General features: G+C 43.2%; 1 protein-coding gene across 1 annotated transcript in view; it reads right to left on the bottom strand.

Annotated features, from left to right (window-relative positions):
• AKT3 (AKT serine/threonine kinase 3) overlaps positions 1-24789 on the bottom strand; it is a 734901-nt gene that overhangs the window by 106244 nt on the left and 603868 nt on the right. Inside the window, exon 11 of the mRNA XM_069234462.1 lies at positions 23900-24114. Coding sequence (XP_069090563.1) covers positions 23900-24114 — 215 coding nt within the window. The remainder of the gene's footprint in view (positions 1-23899; positions 24115-24789) is intronic.

The raw sequence follows: 24789 nt of genomic DNA, 5'->3' as shown, positions 1-24789 counted from the left end.
TTCTTGCGCAGATGGATGATCGGAAATTAAGTCCTGTTGCTTGACTGCTTCTTTAAGAGACTGTTTTGGCCAGAACCAGTTATGTCACTTCATGGGTAGCCTGATGATTGAAAATGTAGTAATGTTATTTCCTTTACGGATGGATGATGAGAAATTAGTCTTGTGACTGAGCCTGCTTCTTGTGCTCAGGAAAGTGTGGTTGGTCTTACCGCTCTCTAATGGCTTTGTAATGCTTCAGGGAACGTCTGTCCCAGGACTTGATGTCATGTTTGGTGTTGAGGCATCAAAGGAACACATTTGGCTCCCTAACAGAGCTCTGCTTCCAGCATATGTGGTATAGTTTGAAGCCTGTTGTCTTCGAGAGCAACATTACACATTGCCAAAAAATGATTTATTTAGATGAAAAGGTCTCTGTAAAGCACAGAAATAGGTAGAATTGGACCTCCGGACCCACACTGAAGGGTGTGGATGGAAAGGAACCAAAACCAAGTCACAAGGGTGGTGCCTATATGCAGTCCCCTGCAGTCACATTTGGAAGCAAACCAGAGTTGTGACTGAAGTTGATGCCGCTACCTGTTGGTGTACAGGAACTATAGCAAAAAGCTTGCACATCTGGTCTGGCGCCATGGGAGATTCACAACGTGAGCAATTTGCAGTTAGAAGTATCCAAGAGAATCTTGGAACAAAGTAGGTCTTAATGTAGTGGGGAATCTTTCAAAGGAGTATGGCTGTACAGTTTTCTGGATTTAATCAAGCAATGTGAATTACAGAGCAGAACGTTTCTCTTGTATGGTAAAATAAAAAGGGTTTTCAGGACACACTGGAATATCCTAGACCTAGAGCCAGAACAGAATGCATTACTCCAAAACGTTGCATACCAAAGAGCATGGTAGAAGAATAATTGCTTGGCTATACAAGGCCTTACAACAATACACATGCATGAACCTCTAACAGTTTAAAAATACAAGGAAAACAAACCATAGGTCAAGTATTTACTGGGAACGACTGGCAAACAATTCCTAGACTGTCCATGTAAGACGCCTTCCACCGCTGACACTTCCCGCAAGCAGGTACTATTCATATCCTTTGGAGCTGTCCTACACATCAGTGGCTTTGGTGAGAAGTGTTGAGCAGCACTGCGCATGTTATAGAGCACACTAATGTTAATCGTTTACAACACTGCATGTTAGGACCTCACTCCCAGGCCCAAGAATTAAAAAGTCATCACCAAATTTGCAGTGCTTAATCTATTGTTAGCTAAACGTGCTATAACAATGATCTGAAGTCTCCCCAGCCGCCTACATTCTTTACCTGGAGAGAGGATGTCCTTAAGTGGGCACAGGCCTAAAGTACAGCCCTCCCCAGAGAGAAAATAAGGTGCCTGCCTAAACACCCCTCAGTGGAATGTTGGGAAACCCTCTTTCAAGAGTTCAGTAAAATTATCAAAAACAACACAACACCCCCTCCTGTTAGCTCACCCTGAATGACATGCATCATTTTATCATACAGCCCTGGTTCCCCATGCACTGTACCAGTCTTTGCTCACACATAAGCAGCTGTTGAACTCAGAAATCGAACCGATTTTAACAGTATCGCCTAATGAGTCCATAGTCCACCTTAAACTCACTGGTCTCCCATGTCCTTAACTCATTATTGGGTTTAGGGTGGGGGTTGGCTTTAGGGGTTGTTTAATCTTAAACATTGTGTTTTTGCTTGGGACTGTCCCTGTATGGAGTAACAAAAATAACGTATGGTCATTACTATACGATTCCATTCTCAAAATGCATTCCAGGTCTTTCCAAAATGTACAGTTTTATTATTTGAAACCAAACTATGCTTCATGTAGAAATCAGTGTACCTCTCTTGAGAAATACATAATGCATAACTTATTAAACACACCCAATGAAGATCGTTTAAAAAATGTAAGTATCCATTAGAAAGTACAATTTATCTTTCTTTGTTAATATTGTTGAAACATTAATTTCAAAAGTTAAATAATTAAAGTCAGCCCTTATAGCTAAGCCAACACAAGGAAGGCAAGGATAATCTGTGAAAGCTGTATTCCTCATTAAATTTCTCAACTGTGTTCCAGAGGTTACATTAACAATTGAGCATTCAAGTCAAGTCTTGGCAGAGTTACAAGGCAATTAAGGTCCCGCCCCATGCATTTACAAGCAAAAGGAAAAAATATTTTTAGACATAGAATTACTCCTTAGCAGCTGTCTATCTAAAACAACATCTCACCCTCCCAACCTCTTAACTGGGTACCACACTACATTCAATTTAAGTTCATTTCAACAGTTCATTTAAATCAACCATGTTCAACACATTAAGGAATATAATATATAAATCTAAATACTGTAAATTATTATTGAATTAGGTCGTAAGACTTTTCATACAATATTAACAAAGTTATAAGGCAGTCAAGTTAAACCGCATTTAGAAACCTTCACGCCATTTGAATTGATTAAATACTTGATGAATGCCTAATCCACCCTACAGCCTCTGCAAAGGTCCTGGCAAATGTGTCCTCCTAAGACACTGAAGAAAAATGCACACTTTCAACTCCTCAACAATGAAGAAAAACATTTATAAATGCACCACCTCCCCAGAAATCTTTCTGAGAGCCTAGATTTGAAAGGTACAGATGTGAATTTAGTGGCAACTACGTATTCCACGATACCAGTTTTGCTGCCCAGTCATTTGTACTTATTCAGTTTCTAATGTACACCATATGAATTTATTAATCTTATGGTCTATTTGCTTCCGTCACACTACAGCAGCTGCTTGCATTTTCACAACTGCATAATATTTGTAGGTAGGCCAGCCAGACCCCATCGTCAAACCAGAGAACTTTGTGTCAGTGTCCACTGAACCACTTGCCAGTCATGGTTAGACATCTTAAATGGATTTAAAGGAACTAGCTTCTATTTCATTATGTTTGCATCTAAATTATATTCTTCTTATGATACGGTCAGGTTCAGGGCAGAACCACTTGCACATAATCACTGGCTATCATTAGGCTGTGCCCCTCTGATGACTTGATCGCTCCCTCCCTTTGTCTCACTCACCTCTGACTCTTTCTATAGCTCAACCTCTCTCCTTTCTTTCTACCTCTGATTTGCTCTCCCTATACCTTTTCTTACCTCATCACACTCTATGTTTCCACTCTATGTTTCGTTCTACCTAACTCTCTCCTTACCTATCTCTTTCTCCATCATGCCTCTCACTACTTGATCTCACCCACTTTAACGTAATTCATTTGTTTTGCGGTCTAGAGGTCTTCAATTATCTGAAAGTGGGTAATAAATATAAAATTATTCTAAAGAGGGGAGGCACAAATTTGTCTTGCCCTGGGCAAAAAATGTCCTTAAAATGGCATTATGTGTTTGCACATGTGGAGAAAAAAACGGTAACCATACCACAATTTAAAAAACAAAATCTCATATTTGACAATGCTGCTAGTCAATTGTTTCCTCCAGAGTATTTAATATGGTCCAGTCTGCTACCCTGAGGACGCTGAGAAAAACATTTTGTAGTTTCCTGCGGTGCATAGCCCCTCACCCAGTGACTGAAGTAACTAGTATAGGTTACTAGCTAGGGGGCAAATTCTTCTTTAATACTTTTTAAAATAATGAAACTTGTAGAAACAGCTAACACTGGTTACCTACTACTGCACTTAAATGTGTCCTTCAACATGCTCTAAAATCACAAAATCAACAGCATGAGAAAATGTTTGCAGAGCTCGTTTTACAATCGTCTAGAGCTCAGTTTTGCTGCTTTTTAGTGCTGTTTGGCAATGCCGATTTGTTAAATTTGACAGGGAAAATTTGCACTTTCTATCTTCAGACTATATAGCATCACATGGCAAATCATTGTTTTCTTCAGAATTCTGCAGGCAGGAAAACTGGTTTGCATTGACTTTCTTTTCAAGTACTTCTCTATGCAGCCTTTGTGTGGGGTGATGCTCCACACAGTAGGGTGGTCTTCAGCCTGGCACATAAAGAGGTCTGAACTATCTGCACCTGCCTATGAACAGCCACAAAGACAGTGATCACGAAAGAGGTAAAAGAGCGGTTTTAACTAAATGACACTTCTCGCTCTGAACAATACACTGTTGCCTTCTTCACCCCACACATCTACCAAGTGGCAGCGCCACATGAAGGGCCTAAACTAATTTTGCCTCGCTTCTCTAAGTCTCCTCCCTCCTGCATCCTAATTCACTTCCACTGTCACATGAACAGGTCAGGGACATCCACAACTGTTTATAAATAAAATGCATATATTACATATAGCCACTTACATAAACACCCACAACATGCACTTGGAGGAAATTAGGTGACACAAAACAGGGTATAACCTGACTGCGCATCAGTCAGTGTCAAACAACTCTGTTTTTGTGGGCAAGTTAAAAAACTTTCAATGGCAGAATAACGAGGGAAGAACTTTAAATGAGAACTTTTGTTTTCTGAACCAACTCCACATGTGCAGCGTACAGACCCTGCATTAAGGATGGAATACTCCAGGATATCTTTGAGAGTGCTACCTTTGGCTGGGTAAACAACAGGCTCGGGCTCCTAATGTTTAAATGATGTGTGCACACGGAAATACGTCTTTAAGCTGTCTTAAGGACAGAGCAACATGTAAAAAATTTCTTTCTACAGCTTACATTCTCCAATTGCTTGCTATCTCAGAAAGTCTTCTCCCAATATACTCCTAAAACAATGCAAGATTGCAGGGACTGTAAAAAAAATTCCCTTGAGCTCAAATATTTGGTGGCTTTTCCACACGTAAATTAGATTTTCAGGCGACACAAACAAACACAGGAGCTTCAACAGTGAAAACAATAGTTCTCTATGCACAAATGCTGCTATTGCGCGACTGGTGTTCCGGTTTCATCTCTTTCCTAACTGAAGAGGAATGAAAGCTGAACAGTCATCATGAAGTAGAAAGTAACAAACTGTTTATATTTTCTGACTGCTCTGTGGCATTCAGGCTTGCATTTCCCCTCACTGCAGATGGGGTAAAACCAACACACCTACTCAGCAACAGTGACGTCTGCGGAAACATTGCTGGAGTTGCAATATGGGACACAGACGCTGCTTTTCCCTGCTCAAGAAGCGCACTGGATTCGGCAATATTCACAAATGAGGTAAAAGTAAGCAGATATTAAGGGACTGAAGGCAAAGCTGAAATGGTAGAAAAACATTAAAGGGTATTGTACCTGAGCCCAAAACAATACCGGAGAACTATATGTATCTAGAGTCATCCGAGACACTAATGTGGGAGGCAAAAGGATTTGTGGGACAGCGATGGAAGTATCCTTTTCTCCAAGCTATGCAAATCTCATGATGGGGTGGTGGGAGAAATGAATAGCTTGGGGTCAAGAGAACGACCAATACATGGATAAAGTGGTGATGTGGTTGCGATATATAGATAACCTATTTTTGATCTGGCATGGAACTGAGGAACTATTTAAGGAATTTTTTAGTAGGTTAAATAGAAATGATGCTGGATTACAATTCACTTACACGACAAGTAAGAGTTCTATTGAATTCTTAGTTGTACTAGTGTATATTAAAGCAGGAGAATTGCAAACTACACTACATAGGAAACCTACAGCAACCAACAGCATCCTACATGGGACCAGTTTCCATCATCCTAGATCATTGATCAGAAGTATTCCCTATGGGGAGTTTATTCGCATTAAAAGAAATTGTTCAAATGAACAAGACATGAATGAGAAATTTGATGAGACTAGACAGAGATTTATAAATAGGGGATACAAATTGATAGCAATAAAACATGGTGAGAGTAAGGCAAGGGAAAAGACACAAGAACAGGTATTAGTTAAGAACAGAAACATACTAGAGCAGTCAATGATGGAAAAGAATGAGATTAGATTTATTCTGGATTATAGTAAAGAGAACCAACAGATAGTGAATATACTAAATAGATATTGGTACCTGATCCAAAGAGACAGTGATATTGGACAGAGAGTGGTTATTCGCCCCTCAATTACATATCGGAAAGTACCATCTTTAAAAGATATGTTAGTGAAAAGCCATTTTGAGACTCCCAAAATTCCTAATTGGTTAACGGATGGAAATAAGGGTTTCTTCTGTTGCAAAAAGTGTAAAGCATGTAAAATTGGATGCAATAAAAAGGTTATAACAGATTTTAGGGGAAAATAAATTGTGATTAGATAAAGAATCACATGTGAAACAATTTTTTTTGTATGTTTTGGAATGCCGATGTGGTCTTAGATACGTAGGCAGTACCATATGCCCCTTAAAAAATCGTATCTTGGAACACATCAGAGCAGTCCAAAATGAGGATACTACTTATCCTATGACCAAGCATTTGAAAACCCATCTAGAATTAGATTGGCTGTCCATGAAATACTATGGCATTGCTACAATACATAAGCATGAACGGGGAGGTGATAGAGTTCAGAAATTGAGACTTTGGAGTCCAGATATATCATCAGATTGAAAACTAAGATACCGTTTGGGATCAACTGTGATGAAGAATTATACTGTCATCTATAATTATGGCTGTACAATATAAATCGTATTATACTGTCTATGGAAAAAGCAATAGATTATATTATTTGTAGAAAATTGGATAGTTAAAAGTCACAGTAGTTGGGGTTCTAAACCCTATAATGAGGCAAATGGATATGATATGAAATTCTGTTTGAGGAATTTGAGATTGATACAATACATGGATTTATACATTTGTGATATTGGAATCTAGATAATGAGGACAGTGTAATATCATAATTAACTGGAGTAATGAGTAGAGTACCTGTTTTTACGTTTATTTAATTTTTCTGTTATTGAATAGTTGCTCTTTAGTTTTGTCATGGGAATGCATTGGGGTAAGTGTATTGGTTTTGTGCTTGTATAACGTTTTCAATTTAATATATGTACATATTTTGTAGACTACATATCCCAGAATGCCACATAAGGGCATGGCTGAGAGGATTAGTATAAATAGTGCATGTAATGGACTGTGTAATCACCGTGATCAAGACCGTGAAGGTCGAAACACGTTGGTGTTGGTTTGTCTGGGATCATTTCATGTATTAAATGAAGATTTGTGCAATCCTGAGAGTTCTGCATCTTTCAGTGAATATGTATGTATGTATATATATGTGTATATATATGTGTGTGTGTGTGTATATATACACACACACACACATATATATATATATATATATATATATATACATACATACATATTCACTGAAAAAAACAAAGGTCGCAGGAACATTATAGTTAGGAAATCAAATTACACACACAAAACCACAGAAATTCAGAAGTTATAGTTATCTCAACTAACAATAACTTGTGCCCTAAGATAAATATAACTCACGCCCCAGCAATGCACAGTTTTCTCATCAATAATTACACTGCAAAATTTGCAGTGATATTATCAGTGATGTCATAGAAAATGTCATGAGTGACTTACAGAGCTGGGCACTGCTTAGAAATCAGATTAAGTGGTGGCGCAAGAGACTCCGATATATGTTGTAAACCAGCGCTAGATTGTCAGTAAAAATGGCAGCTCTTGTGAAAAGGAATGATTTGAAATGCGGCACCTACAAGTAAATACTGGAGGGATTAAATCTCACCTGAATACAAAATGAACGATAGCTTGCCAGATGTAATCTAAATATTTGTCACACAGAACTCTGCAAAATGCAGAAGAAAATGCTGAAGAATGTCGGTTTGTTTATTTAAGACTATTCAGTGCATGGTTAGTGTAGATTGTGCCTGAATGTATATTGCAAGCATCCACATGTTGAATTTTTGAACAAATATGCACTGATACACTTACACAAATTTATTGGTTTGATTTTGAGTGGCATACCTGCACATATACATTGTTGGAGAGACTGGAAAAATGGCTTGTGAAAGTATTTCTAATAATGTTGATTGTAATTAACTCACGTGCAAAGTATAAATTCGAATTCATTTAAGTTGCTTTTCAGTTGACAAAGGCTGAACAAACAGCCAAAACGCTTACTGAGTTGAACAGTGCTGAATAAAAAAAATATTACTCTCCAGTTAGAGTGCAGGTTTTCTCTCTATTGGGAGAAATTTGGCTAAAGATGTTATGTACACACACACATATATATATATATATATATACACACACACACACATATATATATATATATATATACACACACACACACACACATACTGCTAGTCACGCTTCTCATACAAACAAAATGAAGAGATGGAGAAGAGGGAACCAGCAGCTTGATAAGCAATGAGGAAATAATTGCTATTGTAAAACACTAATAATTGTTGTGAAATACTTTCAGATTTGGGGTGGGTTACACACAATTTCACAGTTTTTAACATGTGAACTGCATTTCCCGTAATGCACAATGATATCCAGAAATGGGAAAGTATATAAGGTGACACCAAAAAGAACTTATGCTCCTACTTTTTGATAAATAAAGAATCTTAACTGCTACTCTTCGAGTGTTGCACATTTATGGAAAGCATGGGTGTACAAATGTCAGGGTGATCCATCAAGCAGGGGCTGAGAAAAAGGGGGGGTCCTAAAATACATTTTCCCCGTTCATTAGGTCGAGCTTAGCAGCACACAAGCGCTGCTCTTCTTGACGTGGTAATCTATTCTGTGGGCTTTAACCATGCCCACCACTTTCATTGGTTCCTGGACATGCCTTTTAAAAATCCCTTGATGTCGTTGGTAAATTCTTTACATTTGTCCTGCCTTGAAGCTGCTTTGTTACTCCCTTGGAGAATGACCCTGTTACATGGATTCTCGCACGAACAGCCATGTACCTTAGTGTGGTGCACTATTTTTCTCTTTTTGCCTTGCCGCTTTGTGCTGCATGGTCGTATGTTGTTTCTTACTCTTCCTTGTTTTCAGGGATCTTGCTGTTTCTTTGCAAAGTCTGCAAGGTCTTTTTTTTTTTTTTGCAGTTTTATGTAGCGCAAACTCAACACAAAGTTACAGAAGCACTTTATATATTTTTTGTTTTTTGCAGTTTTATGTAGCGCAAACTCAACACAAAGTTACAGAAGCACTTTATATATTTTTAGTTTTTTGCAGTTTTATGTAGCGCAAACTCGACACGAAGGTATTACAGTGCTTTACATGAGCAGCGGTTACATTACACAAAAACACATTCATTTTTGGTAGCAAGGGGAGATTAAGTGATTTGCCCAGAATCACAGGATGTCGAGCCGGCGACCAGACTCGATCTCCTGTAATGTAATCGCTGCTCATGTAAGCGATGTAATACCTTCGTGTCGAGATCCGATCCGTGTTCCTCAGCTCCAAGGTCAGCAGCTCTGGCACTTACACCACATCCTTTCCCCTAGGGTTCTTCGTCAGGTGCATGTTGGGGCAGTCTGGGAATAACTAGTTTTTTTTTTTATATAGCGCTTAGTAATACAGGTTCTGTCATTTCATAGTGCTGCAAAGCAAATGCCATTCTTAACAAAATCTCTATAATTCATTTGCATCGACCTTGCAGAGATGAAGAAGTGAAAAAGCTATGTCAGGATTGTAATCTGTGACATTCTCGTTCTGTGAAGGCCTCTGCAGTAGGTGCATTAACCAACTGATTTGAGTAGAGCTTAACACTACGCGACAGCACAGGATTTTGATAACCTCCGGAGAGTCACCAACCAAGCACATAGGTTAGTTGTAGGCAAGACGATGGCGAAAAGTGTTGTCTCCAAAATAGTGGAAAAGGATTCGTGACTCCAGACCCAAGCACTTCACAGCCTCAAGCTTGACAGCAAAAAACATCTAGCCTTTGGATGTAAACTGGGCCTCTTCAAATAGAGTTCAGTTAGCGCAAACACGATACAAAGGTATTACAGCGCTTTACATGAGCACCGGTTACATTACACAAAAACACATTCTCTCCCATAGGGTTTTTTGTCTGGTGCGTGTTAGGGCATTCGGGGAATAACTTGTTTTTAGGTTTCGCTTGCACGCATGCTTGCAAAAGGTTACATCTCGTAACCAGGCAGTGCTAGTTGCGATACGGGAGATGCCCCAGCAGAGTGTGATTTGATGTTTGGCCTGTAGTAGTTTGATACTTGCAAAGGGTTGCAGACTTGGGTTTAACATAACCCAAGAGGGCCATCACCGGGTCCATGTCTAAAGTATGGCCAAGCATGACTGATAGTTTAGAAAATATCTCCCCCAACACGATGCAATAATATTGCAGTTCCATGTTAGATGTGCAAAGTCTGCATGATCGGATTTACATTTTGGACTGTGAGGAGGCCTTGTGGGACCAAGTTTAGCAAGTGCTTTTAGTGTAGTGTAAGCATGATGTAAAAAGTTAAAATGCAAGAGGTTTTTGTCTGTGATTATTGGAAATTAGTTTTCGCTTGCGCACAGCAGTAGTACCAGCAGTATCAGGGATAGTATGCCCCAAATTGCGTTCCCAAGCTATCCTAGAATTTTCCAGCTAGTGTGTCGCAATGGAAAAGCAGTATGGTACAGGCGAGTTATAGGTCTGCTGTTATCTGAGGTAGCGATAACCATTGACAAAGGGGGAAAATCAGGAGATTCATTGTGGTACTCCAGCAGGGTGAGAAGCATAGCACTATATAAGTGGTGAAGTATGAATTTATTGATGGGTGTTAGGTTTGCATTGCTCCTGCAGTGAGTTCCACTGCAGTTTTCAAGCTACCATTATTGAATCGATCTCCAACCGTGCACAATTGAAGGGTGGCTAACGTCTGCTGACCTTGGGGTTCCTGTGTGAACAGTAACCAAGAGTTATGAGGAAGAGGTATGAGGGGGGGAGTATAGGGGCACGTCACCCAGGTCTGAGTTGAAACCAAGCCCAGTATGTTGTTGAGAGAGTTTGTCTGTCTGCAGGATCTCGGAGGAGTCCCTTGGGAAGCAGAAAAGGGAGTGAAAGATCAGGCACCTGTCCTATTTCTGGCTTAAGGTATGGTATTCTGGCATCTGGGTGGTACCAGTAGTAGGTGAAATGGGATTGGGCTTCTAAATAATACAGTCGGATGTCGTCCATATGAGAAGTGTCAGGAGACCCTGAAGAGTGTTGAAGAAGCTATTGGTCAGTGCAATGGTGATGCAGAAGATTAAGTATAAGAAACCGGGCAAAACCACCATTTTAATTACAGTAATGCTTCTGATATGGACAGTGGTAGTTTGATCCACTGCTCCACCTTCGTGGTGAGCTTCTCAATTGCTGGGCCATAGTTCAAGCTTATAACTTCAGTCTTTCCTCTGTGTAGGAAGATACCCTGGTATTTAGGAGGGTCAGTGCACCAGAGCAGCGGGAAATCCAGTCTGCACGGTGTGGTGGCTTCTGTAAATGGGAACAGTTCCAACTTGCCCCAGCTAATCAGTAAACCAGAGACCGAGCCAAATCGTATTATCTCATGGATTAGAGGGGAGAGGTTAGTTGCTGTTTCACGCAAGAATAGCAGAATATCGTCTGCACAGAGGAGCTAAGACTGGGCCCTGCTGGAATTGAAGTCCCCTACGCAGATGGCATTACTGCTGATGCAGGACCAGTGGATCCTTGGCAATGATGAGGAGTATGGGGGGAAGGGGGCAGCCCTGTTGTGTGCCCCTAGTGATTGGAAAGGGGGGCCGAGGCGGTTCCATTCATCCAAAGACATGCCATAGGTTTTTTGAAGAGTAGCATTATAAGATCACAAAAGCCTTGGGGATTCCCAGTTTAGTCAGTGTAACTAAAAGGAACGACTATTCAAGCAAATCAAATGCTTTTCAATATCCAATAGTGCAATTGCTGCAGGAAGAGTTGGGGAGATCTGATTCAAGACAGCAAATACAGTGCATACATTTATAGAGTTGGAGCGATGAGGTACAAACCCCGACTGCATGGGGGAGGTTATACTTTCCATAAGAGGCGAAAGTCGCAATGCTTTGCTTTTGCAAGCATCTTGTTATGGTTTAGAAGAGAGAGCGGTCTGTATGAGGTACAGAGGTGGGCAGGATTGCTAGGTTTCAATAGTGGGATGATAACGGCTTCACTTGGTGAAGGGGATAGTATGCCCATTTGTAGAGACCCTGCATAGACCTCCAGGAGGTGGGGTGCTGGAATATGTTTATATGGTTTATAAAAGTTGCAGGTAAATCTGTCAAGCCCAGGGGCTTTAGAGCCGCCCAGAGCATCAAAGGCTTGTATGATTTTGCACCAGGTGATCAGAGTAGCCAGGAACTGCTGTTGTGAGCCATACCATCGCAATTTCCACGAGGTACTCCGCCAATGCGGACTCATGCCCAGTACAGTGTGAGATGTATAATTGTTGATAGTATTCGGAAAACATCTGGACAACAGTGGCGTTATCGGAGTCCATGATACCATTATCAGCCAAAAGGCTTGCGACATAGGAGTGATAATTTGGACGGAGGAGTTGTGAGTTGTGCCAGGATACATCCTGGTCCCGTGTCTTCTCTGTAATGGCGCATCCTAGCATATTTTCCCAGGTAAGTAACCTCTCTTGCCACCAACTCTCAGAATTCCTGCAACAGTTAAGAAAGGTCAGATAGCTGGGAAACCTTGAGTGCAGTATCGTCCACCCTTGTCAGGTCATTGCGAATACTGCAGAGTATTCCTGCATGCGTGGCTATGCACACTCCTATTATATAAGCTTTAAAAGCTTCCAGGAATGTGGAACTGAACCAACAATGAGTGTGAAATATTCTTTCATGGAATTTTGAACCCTGTATGGAAAACTTTGTTGTGTAAGGCATGTTTGGGGAACCGCCAATGCCGGACCATCTGGTCCCTGCACGGTATGTGTAGTGCTGCAACCACCAGAGAGTGATCCGACAGAGTGTGGGCCTTGTGTGTTATCTCCGTGAGCCTCAGCAAAGCCCCACGTGACATATACCAGTGGTCAATCTGGATCCACATATTATGCGAAGCCAAGAAAAAGGTGTAGTCTGTTGCATGTGGATTACAGGAGCGCCATGCATCTGACAGCTGAAAAGTATTGAGGAGTTCAGTAAGCGCTTGTAAAGAGTGGGGTTTGCTGATTCTGGTAGAGCCAGTTGTGTCTAGGGAGGGCTTACATGTGATGCTGAAGGCTCCACCCCTAAGTACCAGCTCCTCCCGGAAGCGTCTTAAGTGCAGCTAGACCATGATAGAATTCAGGGAGTCAGTGTTGGGAGCATAAACAGTGTGTTGTGAGGTTATTTTAGTGAGCTTTTATGGGCATGTTATTTTAGATATAGGCCTGCCGCTTGTGAAGCTTAGCCCAATAACAATTCATTTTAATCTCTGTGCAGAAGCTTCATTCTGCGGGTGATGTTTTATTTCTTTTATCTCATACACTTTTAGCCTAGGAACTGTTTTCATTCTTCTTAGTAGGACATTCTCGTTCTGTACTCTGCTGAAGGCTGTACCTGATAATGTTGTCAGTACAAAGTAGAAACACCCCAATCTCTGCCACTTCAAAGGAAACCTATGTATTCTTACGTTAGGACAGTTTTCTCAGAACACCAACTGTTTTATTATAAAACATCCCTCTATCCCCTATACGTTAGTGGGAGCGTTCCAGCCAGAAAACTGCCACGGCATACTGTTGTTTCACTGCAGCTGTCTGGTGAGACTTGATGTCTTTTCCACCAACATTAGAGAGGACTCTCAGGAAGACCAACATCCCTCTTCGCTACTACCATATCCAGGTATGGGGGATGGTGTCTTCCTAGGGATCCTGAGGGGCGGATTAGGGCTAACACTGCTGTGCTCTAGTAGTACTTTAGTGGCGTAGGTAGGAATTCTAACCCATAGCATTCAGACACTATGGTGGGGCTTTTCATGTGTTTCAAGTTCCTTGCCACTGCATTGCTATTATTATGTTTTATCATCCTAGTCATTGCAGTGCATGCTATTTTATCTAGAACGCAGTTGATTCGATAAAACACATTGAACCAATTACTGCTTCTGTTTGTCTTTGTATGTGTGAGACAAATGTAACTGAGAGAAAAGGCTGATATCTGTTACACCACGATTTCCCTGAGAAATCAATGTCATGCGCATGGCTGCCACAAATCACCAGCACTTCCTGGTGTTGGCGAGGCACTGCTAGCTCGCCAGAAGGGTAAGGCCGACAGTTGTCACACAGTGTGGAGTTGGACTCCGTTCCCACAACCTGGTGGTGCTGCCGCTCGAATCCAGCAGTCTCATTAGTATAATGAGAGCCAACACGACAACTGACAATCAGGATCAGCTTGTACCTGCCACAAGTAGATACCTGCCCTCTGTGTCAGAGATGCAAACACAGTACACAAAAGGTATACTTTTGTGGATAGGGAGACAAACCCCACAAGAATAAGAGCTATAGTGGGCAAAAAAACTATTCGATCCCCATGGGGCAGCAAATGTGGAGTCTGGGCACGGAGTGAGATGGGTTTCCTGGAGGAATGCCAGTTTAATACCAAGTCTGTTCAGGTACGAGAGAACCTGTTTCCCTTTTCTAGGATTATTAAGCCCCAAATGTTCTGAGTCATGCGATGGAGATTTAAACCCTGTGCCTATCAATGTATGTGGTCATGTTATGTGATCGGCAGATAAGCCTACAGAGCCTTGTGTTGTAAGCATGTTGCGGAGTCCATAAAAGATATAACCAACATCAACAGATTCAGTAAACACATAGAAACCCGCACCCCCCCACCCACAAAGGAGAAATATCCTACAGTGAATCACACAAAAAAAAAAAAAACTCCAACCATTGAAAATGGTGGAATACACCTTGAGGGGGTGTCAGCGTTCCCATGAACAACGTCCTTCTGAATAGTAAGAATGTAACAAGAGGATAGATTGCCCTGGTAGGCGAAAAGGACCAGTATATACAAGGCAGCAAGGAGGAATCCAGAAGTGTAGAAGAGTTCATTTGTCTCAGTTAAGTTCTAAATACTGTAAAGGCGCCAACAGAGATGAGGATAGGGGAGGTTGGTATTCAAGGTAGCTTGTCTGACTGCGGACTCAGAGAGGAGCAAGTGAGTGACCATTCGGGGAAGGACTGGACAGGTGGGCTCACACCTCCCTTGTATTGTTTAAGTAAATGGACTGTCAGATGGAGTGTGAAAAATTTGCTGCCAGTCATTTGCCTCTCTTCATAGTTGTGCTGGGTATAGTATGCTATATTGCAGGACAATATTATGGTGGGTCCATTTCACATCAGAGTATTTTCTTTGTGCCTCCTGCATGGCTTGTAAAAAGTCCAGAAAGGTATACAGTTTTGCGTCTTCGTACTGGAGAGGGGCACGTTCACGGGCCAGTCTCAGCATGAAGCCCCTGTCCCAGGAATTGAAGAGGCGTGCCACAATCAGTCGTGGGAGGGCCCCTGGTATTAGCTGCGGCCCTAGAGATCAGTGAGCTCTTTCTATGACAAAGTTGGCCATGAAAGTTTGCTTCCCAAACAATTCCACCAGCAGGTTTTTAACAAAAGCATCAGGACGGCTTATGTTTGCAGATTCTGGAATACCTGCTATCAATATGTTATTGTGGCGTGTCCAGGTCTCCAAATCCTTTTTCTTGGTGATGGCAGATTTTAGCAGGTGTTCCACCTTCTCAAGATGCTTCTGGACTCCCATGGCATTACCTTCAGCTTCGGAAATTCTGTGCTCAGAGCCATCCAAATGCGCCGCGTGGTGGTTCAGTCTTGCACCCATGTGGTCCAGTCAGTTGCTGAGATTATCAAAGTGTGCGTTGATAGATTTAAAACCTGCATGCAATCCCCTCCATGAAAGGGGTGGTATCTGCAAGGAGGGCCCATCAAAGTCACCAGTAGAAGAGTCCTTGGAGTCAGACAGAGGACGCTGTTGGTGTGGGGTCTCGTAGTGTCAAACGACAGTTTTTTTCTGCTTGGGGATCGCCATGACCCAGGGGCGATGTTGCAGTAACAACCCAGCAGTGCGTCTATACGGTTGAGAAAGCAGTGACAAAAGGACAGTCAGACCACCAACGAGCACAAGCTGGTGTAGGAAATCCGTGTCAGATAGCGTGGTGGGGAGCCGAGCCACCCAGGCCAGGCATCACTTAGTGGGGCCAGGAAAAATTTAGGTGCAAGACAGGTGGTTGATCTGCGGGTTGTTTTTGTGGTGACCGTGGTGCAGAAAAGTAAAATAGAGGAGCTGCAGCATTGGCCGTCAACCCCAGGCACAACAGGAGGAGAGAGGCCAGGCAGGGAGGGCCCACGCAGATCAAGGAATGGCAGACAGCTTATTATCTGAAGCGCCGCTGCCTATCCAATAAGCAGAACAGTCTAATCTGCCCAGCCCGGCACCTGACCCGGCAGACCCCAAGTACCTTAAATGAGGCGCCGCCACAGGCAGCTGAGTAGTCCTTGAAAAGGAGGGTAGGCACTGAGCCCAGTTCAGGAGCACAGTAGGCTGCCTTGTTTGTAGCGCCACTGGTGAATTCTCCCCTCAAGCACCAGGCAAATTCATTCAGAGCATCTCGCTCTTATTCAGGTCTGTCACTGCAGCATGGCCAATTAGCCCAGCGCCCCAGTCAGGCGGAAGCAATCCGACATGGTATTCCAGGACATCGGGTCGGCATCACACTCACATCAGCGGGTCCTCCCAATGAAGGGGGAACGAAGCAGCACCAAGATTAGGTCACATATTACGTGGCCCAGCCCTCAGTCTCTTCCGCAGCCTCTCTCGCTGTGGGGCCCCTGAAGGCTGCATCCAGATGAAGCAGTGACTCCATCAAAGAGAGGGCGGCCTGGCCACAAACAAGAGATGAAGTCAGGCACAATATATAGCTGGCAGATCAGCACACGCTGGACTGTGAAATCCTGCTCAGATCAGGAAGGCATTTCCCAGGGTGCCAGGATCGGATGGGAGCACAGGCGGCACAATCATTGCTGCAGGCCCACTAGTAGCATTTTATTTACCTGCCCCGGGCACATGTAGCACACTTTACTAGGGACTTATAAGTACATTAAATATGCCAATGGTTGATAAGCCAATATTACCATATTTTAAGGAGTTAGCAAACACACTTTAGCACTAGTTAGCAGTGGTAAAGTGCTTAGAGTCCTAAGGCCAACAAAAATAGGTCGAGCAAAAATGGAGGAGGAGAGGCAAAAAGTCTGGGAGAAGACCACCCCAAGTCTAACAACATTTAAGTGAGATTTGAGTGATAATGAATAACATAGATTATTCATATCAGTAGAATGTAGATCAAGAAAACTCACAGCAAACAAAATGAATGTAAACAGTATCTGGGAATTAATCCAACAGTGAATCGGCCCTGCAATAAAAGAAACAACATCCATTTCACTCATTTTTGGGAAAAAACACTCTTGAGAGTTACCATTCCTGAACTCTACGGGGATGGGAGCAAAATTAAGAAGTAAATGGGCAAAAATAAGGAGGAGCCGAACGAAGGGAAGAAGTGCCCAACATAATACGGAAGAAATTGCAAGCCTGAATTAATTATCTGACACAATGCAACTGCTTGTAATACGTTAGTGGACTGGCTACTAACAGATCACGAAACAATAGTAAATTGTGACTTACGTTTTGGATCTTCAAGAGCCTGTGATATAGTTAACAAGCAGAGCATCTTTATAGCTTTATGTGCAAGTGAAAATTTCATACAGACTGCATTGTTTTCTACTCCAAAACAAACCTCTTCTGTGTCTGCAAATATTGCTTAATTTACAGATCAAAGATATGGAGGGCATGGCTTTGCTAAAATAGCAAAAGATGACCACATAAAGTGGTCTTCCATAATTACTTTTTTTTTTTTTATCCACTTCTAGCTCATTACAGCATTAGCCCTGTCAGTGGTGGATTATTGATATATTTCATTGTGACATCACTCAACATATAATGTAGCATCTTAGAAAATATTTCTTAATTTTACATAAGTAAAGAGTTATGTAGGCTACAGGAGACCTGGACCCCTGGTACCCGACCTAATATCACAACAGTGCATGGGTATATGGCCCAGGTTCAAGTCACCAAGCCCATCTACAAAAGGTTCACCTTCTGGACCTACACTGACAAAAATGCATAATCAATACTGCATCCCATAGTTCTTTTTACTGCTCATGTAGACCCATGCACCAATCTGGATCCAGCTGCAGAAATTGTGTACCCTGCATACACTCAGAAGGGTATTATCTCTGTCTATGCCGATTTGGAAATTAAAACCTTTCAAGTGAAAAAAAGCCCAGACTATTTGTCAACCTTTTTCAGCCTAAGCTATAAGTGACTCTACTGGGCAGCAAACAGCAAAGGAAATAAAGACATTGGATTTGTGGACCGGGTATTTTTAGGGATTAAATCTAAAGATTCCAGAGAGAAACAAATCCTACTGCTGTGAAGTTCAAGTGGATAGCCAACATACAGGGTCTACAGTACACTATTGTGAGCAGAGGTATCTACCCACCCCTTAAGAAAGACAAAGAGGACTGGAAATCATATAAGCACACAAAAATACAAATTTTTAACCATCACAAAAGGTTTTAATGTGTTATTGGTCACAACCGGTTCAAATCTGTGTTCCAGTCATCCTCTGAAAACCAACATTGCTCAGAGCCAACCCTAATGGGTTTTGTAAAATTCTCAATGGCTTTCAAGCTCTAGAAAAGTGGGAGGCTTAGCTACAAGGTCTTGGGAATGGAAGCAGTCGAGAAAACTACTTCAAATCACACACAACTATGGTTCGCTAGGCAGATGTGTCACTAGGAGATGTCAACCAGTTCTAACAGGGAACAAATACCGATGGAAGCTACAGGGGAATACAAAAAAAAAAAAACATGATTCACATGATATAAATTCCCCTACCTTTCGAGGCTAAATTACAACCAAAATACAATTAGCCAACACTGAAAACTGCTGTTCGTTTACAGCCGTTTCAACCTCTCCTGCCCACCACCCCCTAGCGCCCCTCCCTCCTCCAGGACCCACTGAAAAGAGGCCGCAGTAAGCCCATCAGCGCCCGTCCCTGCCTGGATCGCGCCCAACACCATGAACGTTGGCCCTCCGGGTACCCACCAATACTCCACCATCGTGCTCCGGACCCTGGACCCCAGAACAACTGATGCATCACCTCCACCGATCAACCGAAGGACCCTTCACCTGCTGCTGCTTCTCCTGCAACACAGTACCCCCCGCTCGCTCAGGAATCCTCACCGCACCCACCAAGATGACTACTTACACCCCAGAACTGCTTTAGTGCATCCTGCTCAATGCCCTGTCGCTCTGGAAACACGCCACTAAAATCTAGGACACCATAACCTCTCTCACCCCCAATGTAATCTTCATCACCAAGACCTGGCTCAACCCCTCCTCAAACCTGGACATTGCCACCACAACACCAGATGGCTACAAGGTGTTACACTGAGCCCGCACAAACAAACACAGAGGAGGCATTGCCATCATCCACAAGGAAACTATCCAATACATCGCAACCGAAGACGACTCCACACCAATCATGGAACACCTCAACTTCCAACTCCTAACCAACACCAGGACAACTATTAGAGGCACCCTTACCTACAGACCCCTGGGACCTTGACCTGCATCCTGCGAAGCCATCTCCAAATTCATTGCCCCGCCAGCTATCGACTCAAAGCACTACATCCTACTCGGCAACCTCAACTTCTACCGACCCCACACACAGTTCAGGACACATGCTGGACCGAATCTTCACATCCAGCAACAGAGTCAAGTACAGCCATGGCACCAAACTCACCTAGACAGACTGCGCCATTGTCTACTTCACCATCACAGGTTCCCGGCGCATCACTACAAAGGCCCCTAACTCCTCTCACCGCAGCTGGAACAAAGTGATGGAGACCCAGTAGACGCAAGCCCTCAACACCATCCAGCCCGAAGCCGCGTCAGACCTGAGCAGGCAGCCCAGAACTTCTCCATCTGGATCACCAAATGCGCTGACAGTCGCCCCCATGAAACCAGTCAAAACCAACAGAACCTCAAGACAAGCCAGCTGGTATACACCAGAACTCAGAAACATCAAGCATAACTACAAAAGACTAGAGAAACAATGCCGCACAACCACAGACCCCACCAAATGAAAAGCCTTCAAATCAGCCCTCAATAAGTACTACCATCGCATCAAGAACACAAAAAGAGAAGCCCTCATAGACTGCATCGAAACAAGCACCAGCAGCATAAAGGAACTCCTCAACATAGTCAGGGAGTTCTCCTGCCCATCAGCCACGAGAGCACGGTTTGCCCTTCCCAAGAACCCTGCAATACCCTGTCAGACTACTTCCACAGCAAGATAGCCACCATCTACAATAGCTTCGACCCCCAACCCACTGACTTCAGCTTCAGCAACCTCTGCCCACTGACGGACACCAGCCACTCGATCACTACATGGAATGTGCTCACTATGCAGGTCACTGCAGCCATCAAGTACTCCATCCACTTCGGAGCACCTCAGCCCCCACCAGTTCTTCAACCTCGGAACCAAAGAAATTGGCGCTGAACTCCCCAACATCCTCAACGCCTCCATCACCACTGCAGTCATCCCCGACAGATAGAAACATGGTGAAGTCAGACCCCCCCCCCCTAAAGATCAAAAATGACAGTCGCATCTCGCTGCTTCCATACCCCAAAGTCCTTGAGAAAGCCATCAACCACCAGCTCACAGAACACCTACAAAAATCAACCTGCTTGACGCCTCCCAGTCTGGCTTCCACCCCAACCACAGTGACTAGACTGCCCTGATCATGGCCACTGATGACATCAGAGCCCTCCTCAACAGTGGTGAAACAGCAGCCCTGACTCTCCTCAACCTCTCAGAGGCTTTTGACACCATATCCCATCAAACCCCTATCAACAGACTCAGCGTCCAGGGGGCACACCCTCAAGAGGACAGCATCCTTCCTCACAAAACAAATTCAGAAAATCAGTCCACCACCTTTTACTTCTGAACCCAAGAGCATCATCTGCGGCATACCCCAACGATCCCAACAATTGTCCCTCAGCCCCATCCTGTTCAATACCTACATAACACCCCTCACCCTCGCAGACATCATCAGAACCCATGGACTTAACATTATATCCTACGAAGATAAAACGCAACTCATCCTCCCGATTATCGAAGACCCCTCCACCACTAGAACAAACTTCTGCAACGCCATGTCCAGTGTCGCAGACTGGATGAGGACCAACTGCCTGAAGCTCAACATGGACAAGATGGCGGTGCTGACTTTGGGAAGAACACCTACCTGTGGGACAGCAGCTGGTGGTCCTCCGAGCTCAGACCCACACCAACATACCACATCCGCAACCTCGACATCATCCTCAACAGTAAACTCACCATGAAGCGTCAAATCAACGCAGTGGCCCCCTCTTACTGCCACACCCTCCACATGCTCCGAAGAATCTTCAGATGGATACCCATCAGCACCAGAAAGACCGTCACCCAGGCCCTCGTCACCAGCTAGATAGACTACAGTAACACACTCTACTCTGGTACCACCACCGAACTCTTCAAGAGACTCCAGACCATACAGAACGCTGCAGCTAGCCTCATCCTCAACCTCCCGAAATTAACCCACATCACCCCCCACAAACCACATCAAGAAACTCCCCTGGTTCCCCATCCAGAAGAGATGCCAGTTTGAGCTACTGACACAAGCCTACAAAGCCCTACACAACCAGGAACCAGCCTACATCAACCATGCATGAATCTCCACCAACCCACCAGACACCAGCGCTCCACCTCCCTGGCCCTCGCAAACACCAGTGAATTTCTACCAACCCACCAGACATCTGCACTCCACCTCTCTGGCTCTCGCAGACACAACCCACATTCGTCACAGCCACATCGATGGTTGCTCCTTCTACCTCGCTGCCAATGCCTGGAACGCCCTGCCACTCAACCTGCGAACAGCGCCCACCCTGGTGGTCTTCAGAAGGAGACTCAAGACCTGGCTTTTCAACTGACACCAGTGAAACCTCAGTGCCCGGATACCATCAGGAGTGAAAGAGCTATGCTTTATAAATGATTGACTGCTTGGGGACACAGCCTCTGTGCAGGCTGCACTCAATCTCAGAAGGCAGTGCTCAGGTGATTGACAGAAGGCAGGGCGGAAGTATAAATCTTTGCAAAAAATCACATTTTTATGTCTAACGGCAGGCCTGCCTCCAGAGACAGTCACACCCGCAAAACATTCATAAATTAAGAAAGGTGCAGGTCCAAAATTAAGAAGGGTGCAGCACAACAATTATGCAAAATAGCCCTGGCTTCTTGTTCAACACACCATTAACGCTGAAATCCTGGGGTGCAGGCAAATTTGGAAAGCAAATCAAAGGTAACTCTCATTCAAACTCAAAGTTAATCTTTAAAACATTGAAGAAAAACAAACTTTAAATACAACAAATAAAGCTCTTCTACACAAGGCCGGCAAAGAAACATAGGGTCAGGGGTGTAAACACGGCACCCGAATCAGTAAAAAGTGAATCAAGTGTGAATCAAAGCTACACAGAGATAAACAATGAATCTCAACATCTATAGCAATGCACTCACGATAAACCTTCACCATTCAGGTTCTGAGCGGACTGCAAGATCTTGTCCTCAGCCAACACGTTTTCAATGGTTGCGGTGGAATCAGCTCTTGCTGAGATGCTCCTTTATACACCCTGCCTGCACCATGTCAACCCAGTGGTGTAGCAAGGCGCTAGTGCAAGCAAGGAAAATAGGCACACTGATGGGAAACAGAAATAATCAGGGTTCAATGGGAGCCTCGGCTCTGTGCCCCAGTGCAACTGCTGCTGAATGGATAGCTACGCACACCGTACTTCCAGATGGTATACTCCACAGTATGAAACCATGACGCAGAGGGTACCATGCACTGCACAGCTACGTGCACACCTGCAATGATCATAAGATTTTCCTAATTCTTTTAATATGGTAAGGCCAGCGGTAGAACCCCAAAAGTATAGCACCTTTGAAGAAGGACATGTGGAAATTCCCCCCTGCCACACGTGGCCTACCAAATAGGTGTTGCAACCAGGGAAGAAAAATTGAAATCACCAGGGAGACACCACTTTGGATTCTGGCTGTGACAATATAAAAAATAGATTGTCTTCTTTTCTATGAACACATTTTCATACAAAAAGTGTAATTTCCTTGATTTGTGTCATAAAGCACACCAAAAAAATGACAACGCTCTTTCGTGTTCACGTGCAAGTAGCTGGTGTTTCATAGTCAGTCAGCATTTCGGCCGATCCGTGCAACAATATCGGCGATGCAAGTCAGTTTTCTGCTTGTTGGGCACTGTGTGCTCTTTGCAGTTGTAATGTTTACTGTGGGCTTTAAACAAAAACTATGAATGAAAAATGTTCTCAGAAATAAAACATTTGTAAGTATGTACATGTACTCAGAAGATATTCAAATACGTTTGGTTAATATCTGATATGATCTGTGTCAGCACAAAGGGAGGAAGACATGGGGAACATGAGGGAATGCTAGGGACTGAACATTTCTATATTGAGATCGATCAAGTAGTTGGGCAAAATTCCATGTTCAAAAGCAGATATCTTCATACTGAAAAGACCTGAAGCATGACCCATCATGCTTCCATGTTGATCCATGGCTCTACCATAGCAAGGTAACATGTATTTTGTATTACATTATTTCTTCTAGGCAACTTACTGTTTGGCGGGGAACACACAACTTGCTATAAATCAGGTCAGTGCATCACAAAACAGTACCACACTTGTACAACGCCTGATCCATGAATCCAAGGTGTTGGTTCCACGTTACGACTTCACCCGAACAAAAAAGGTAGGTTTCTTCATTTCCACTTCTGTATAGGTCAACTTTGGTTCTGCATAAGGATTCTCCACAAATACGTCGTTAGGGTGATCCTTTGTTTCAACTTACCGTTTATTTGGATCTTTTATTAGGAGTCCTGAAAGCAGTGATTTTGCATCTGCGGAGAGTGTTCTGGGGAATTTAATATCCTCCATAAGAATAAGTTCAAAGAGTTTCTCATGGTCCTGGTTGTAGAATGGTAACCTCCCGCACATCATTTCGTACATGACAACACCGAGGCCCCACCAGTCCACGGCACGACCATAGTCATTGTCCTCCAACACCTATAAAATAAAGAAGTGATGTTTGAAAACATGGCTTCAAAGGTGGCAAACAATGAACCAACGAGAATGTATTCAATCAAATTAAATCGTAAACATTCACAAAATGGCGCAGAATAATATGATTTTATCAACAAATACAGAATTGGCGCTATGGAGAGGGGTCTAGTGCAGTGGTCCTTAACCTGTGGTAGGAGGCCTCTAGGGGTCCTCGAGGCCTACTCTGGGGGTCCGCAATTGTTTACAAAATGAAGCATTAAAATGAACAAATTAAAGTGTATACAAATAAAGAAGCAAACTTGAAAATTTGAAAACCTTTTCTAAATTTTATTGTAAATGAAACAAAATATTTCAATATTCAAGCATTTGTTTGGGGTATACTAGTATTTTGTATTTTTGTGTTTTGTTTTGAGGTTCAAATCACAGAAATTGAGTGGGCCGGAGGTCCCAAGCTTCCGATAATAACTCAGTGGGGGTCCTCCGATTCCAGTAATGATTCAGCAGGGGTCCACACTAGTCAAAAGGTTGTCAAAAGGTTAAGATCCACTGGGTCTAGTGGTTAATGAGACAAAATGGTTTGTAGTGACTGCGACAATTCCTTTATTAGAAATACTGTGTCATGGTTTAGGAACACAACCTTTGGTTCTCCTCATTAGGTATCTGCCAATATTGATGGGA

Source organism: Pleurodeles waltl, chromosome 5 (genome assembly GCF_031143425.1).
Source record: "Pleurodeles waltl isolate 20211129_DDA chromosome 5, aPleWal1.hap1.20221129, whole genome shotgun sequence".
Lineage (NCBI taxonomy): Eukaryota > Metazoa > Chordata > Amphibia > Caudata > Salamandridae > Pleurodeles > Pleurodeles waltl.
This window is presented reverse-complemented; position numbering and strand designations above follow the sequence as displayed.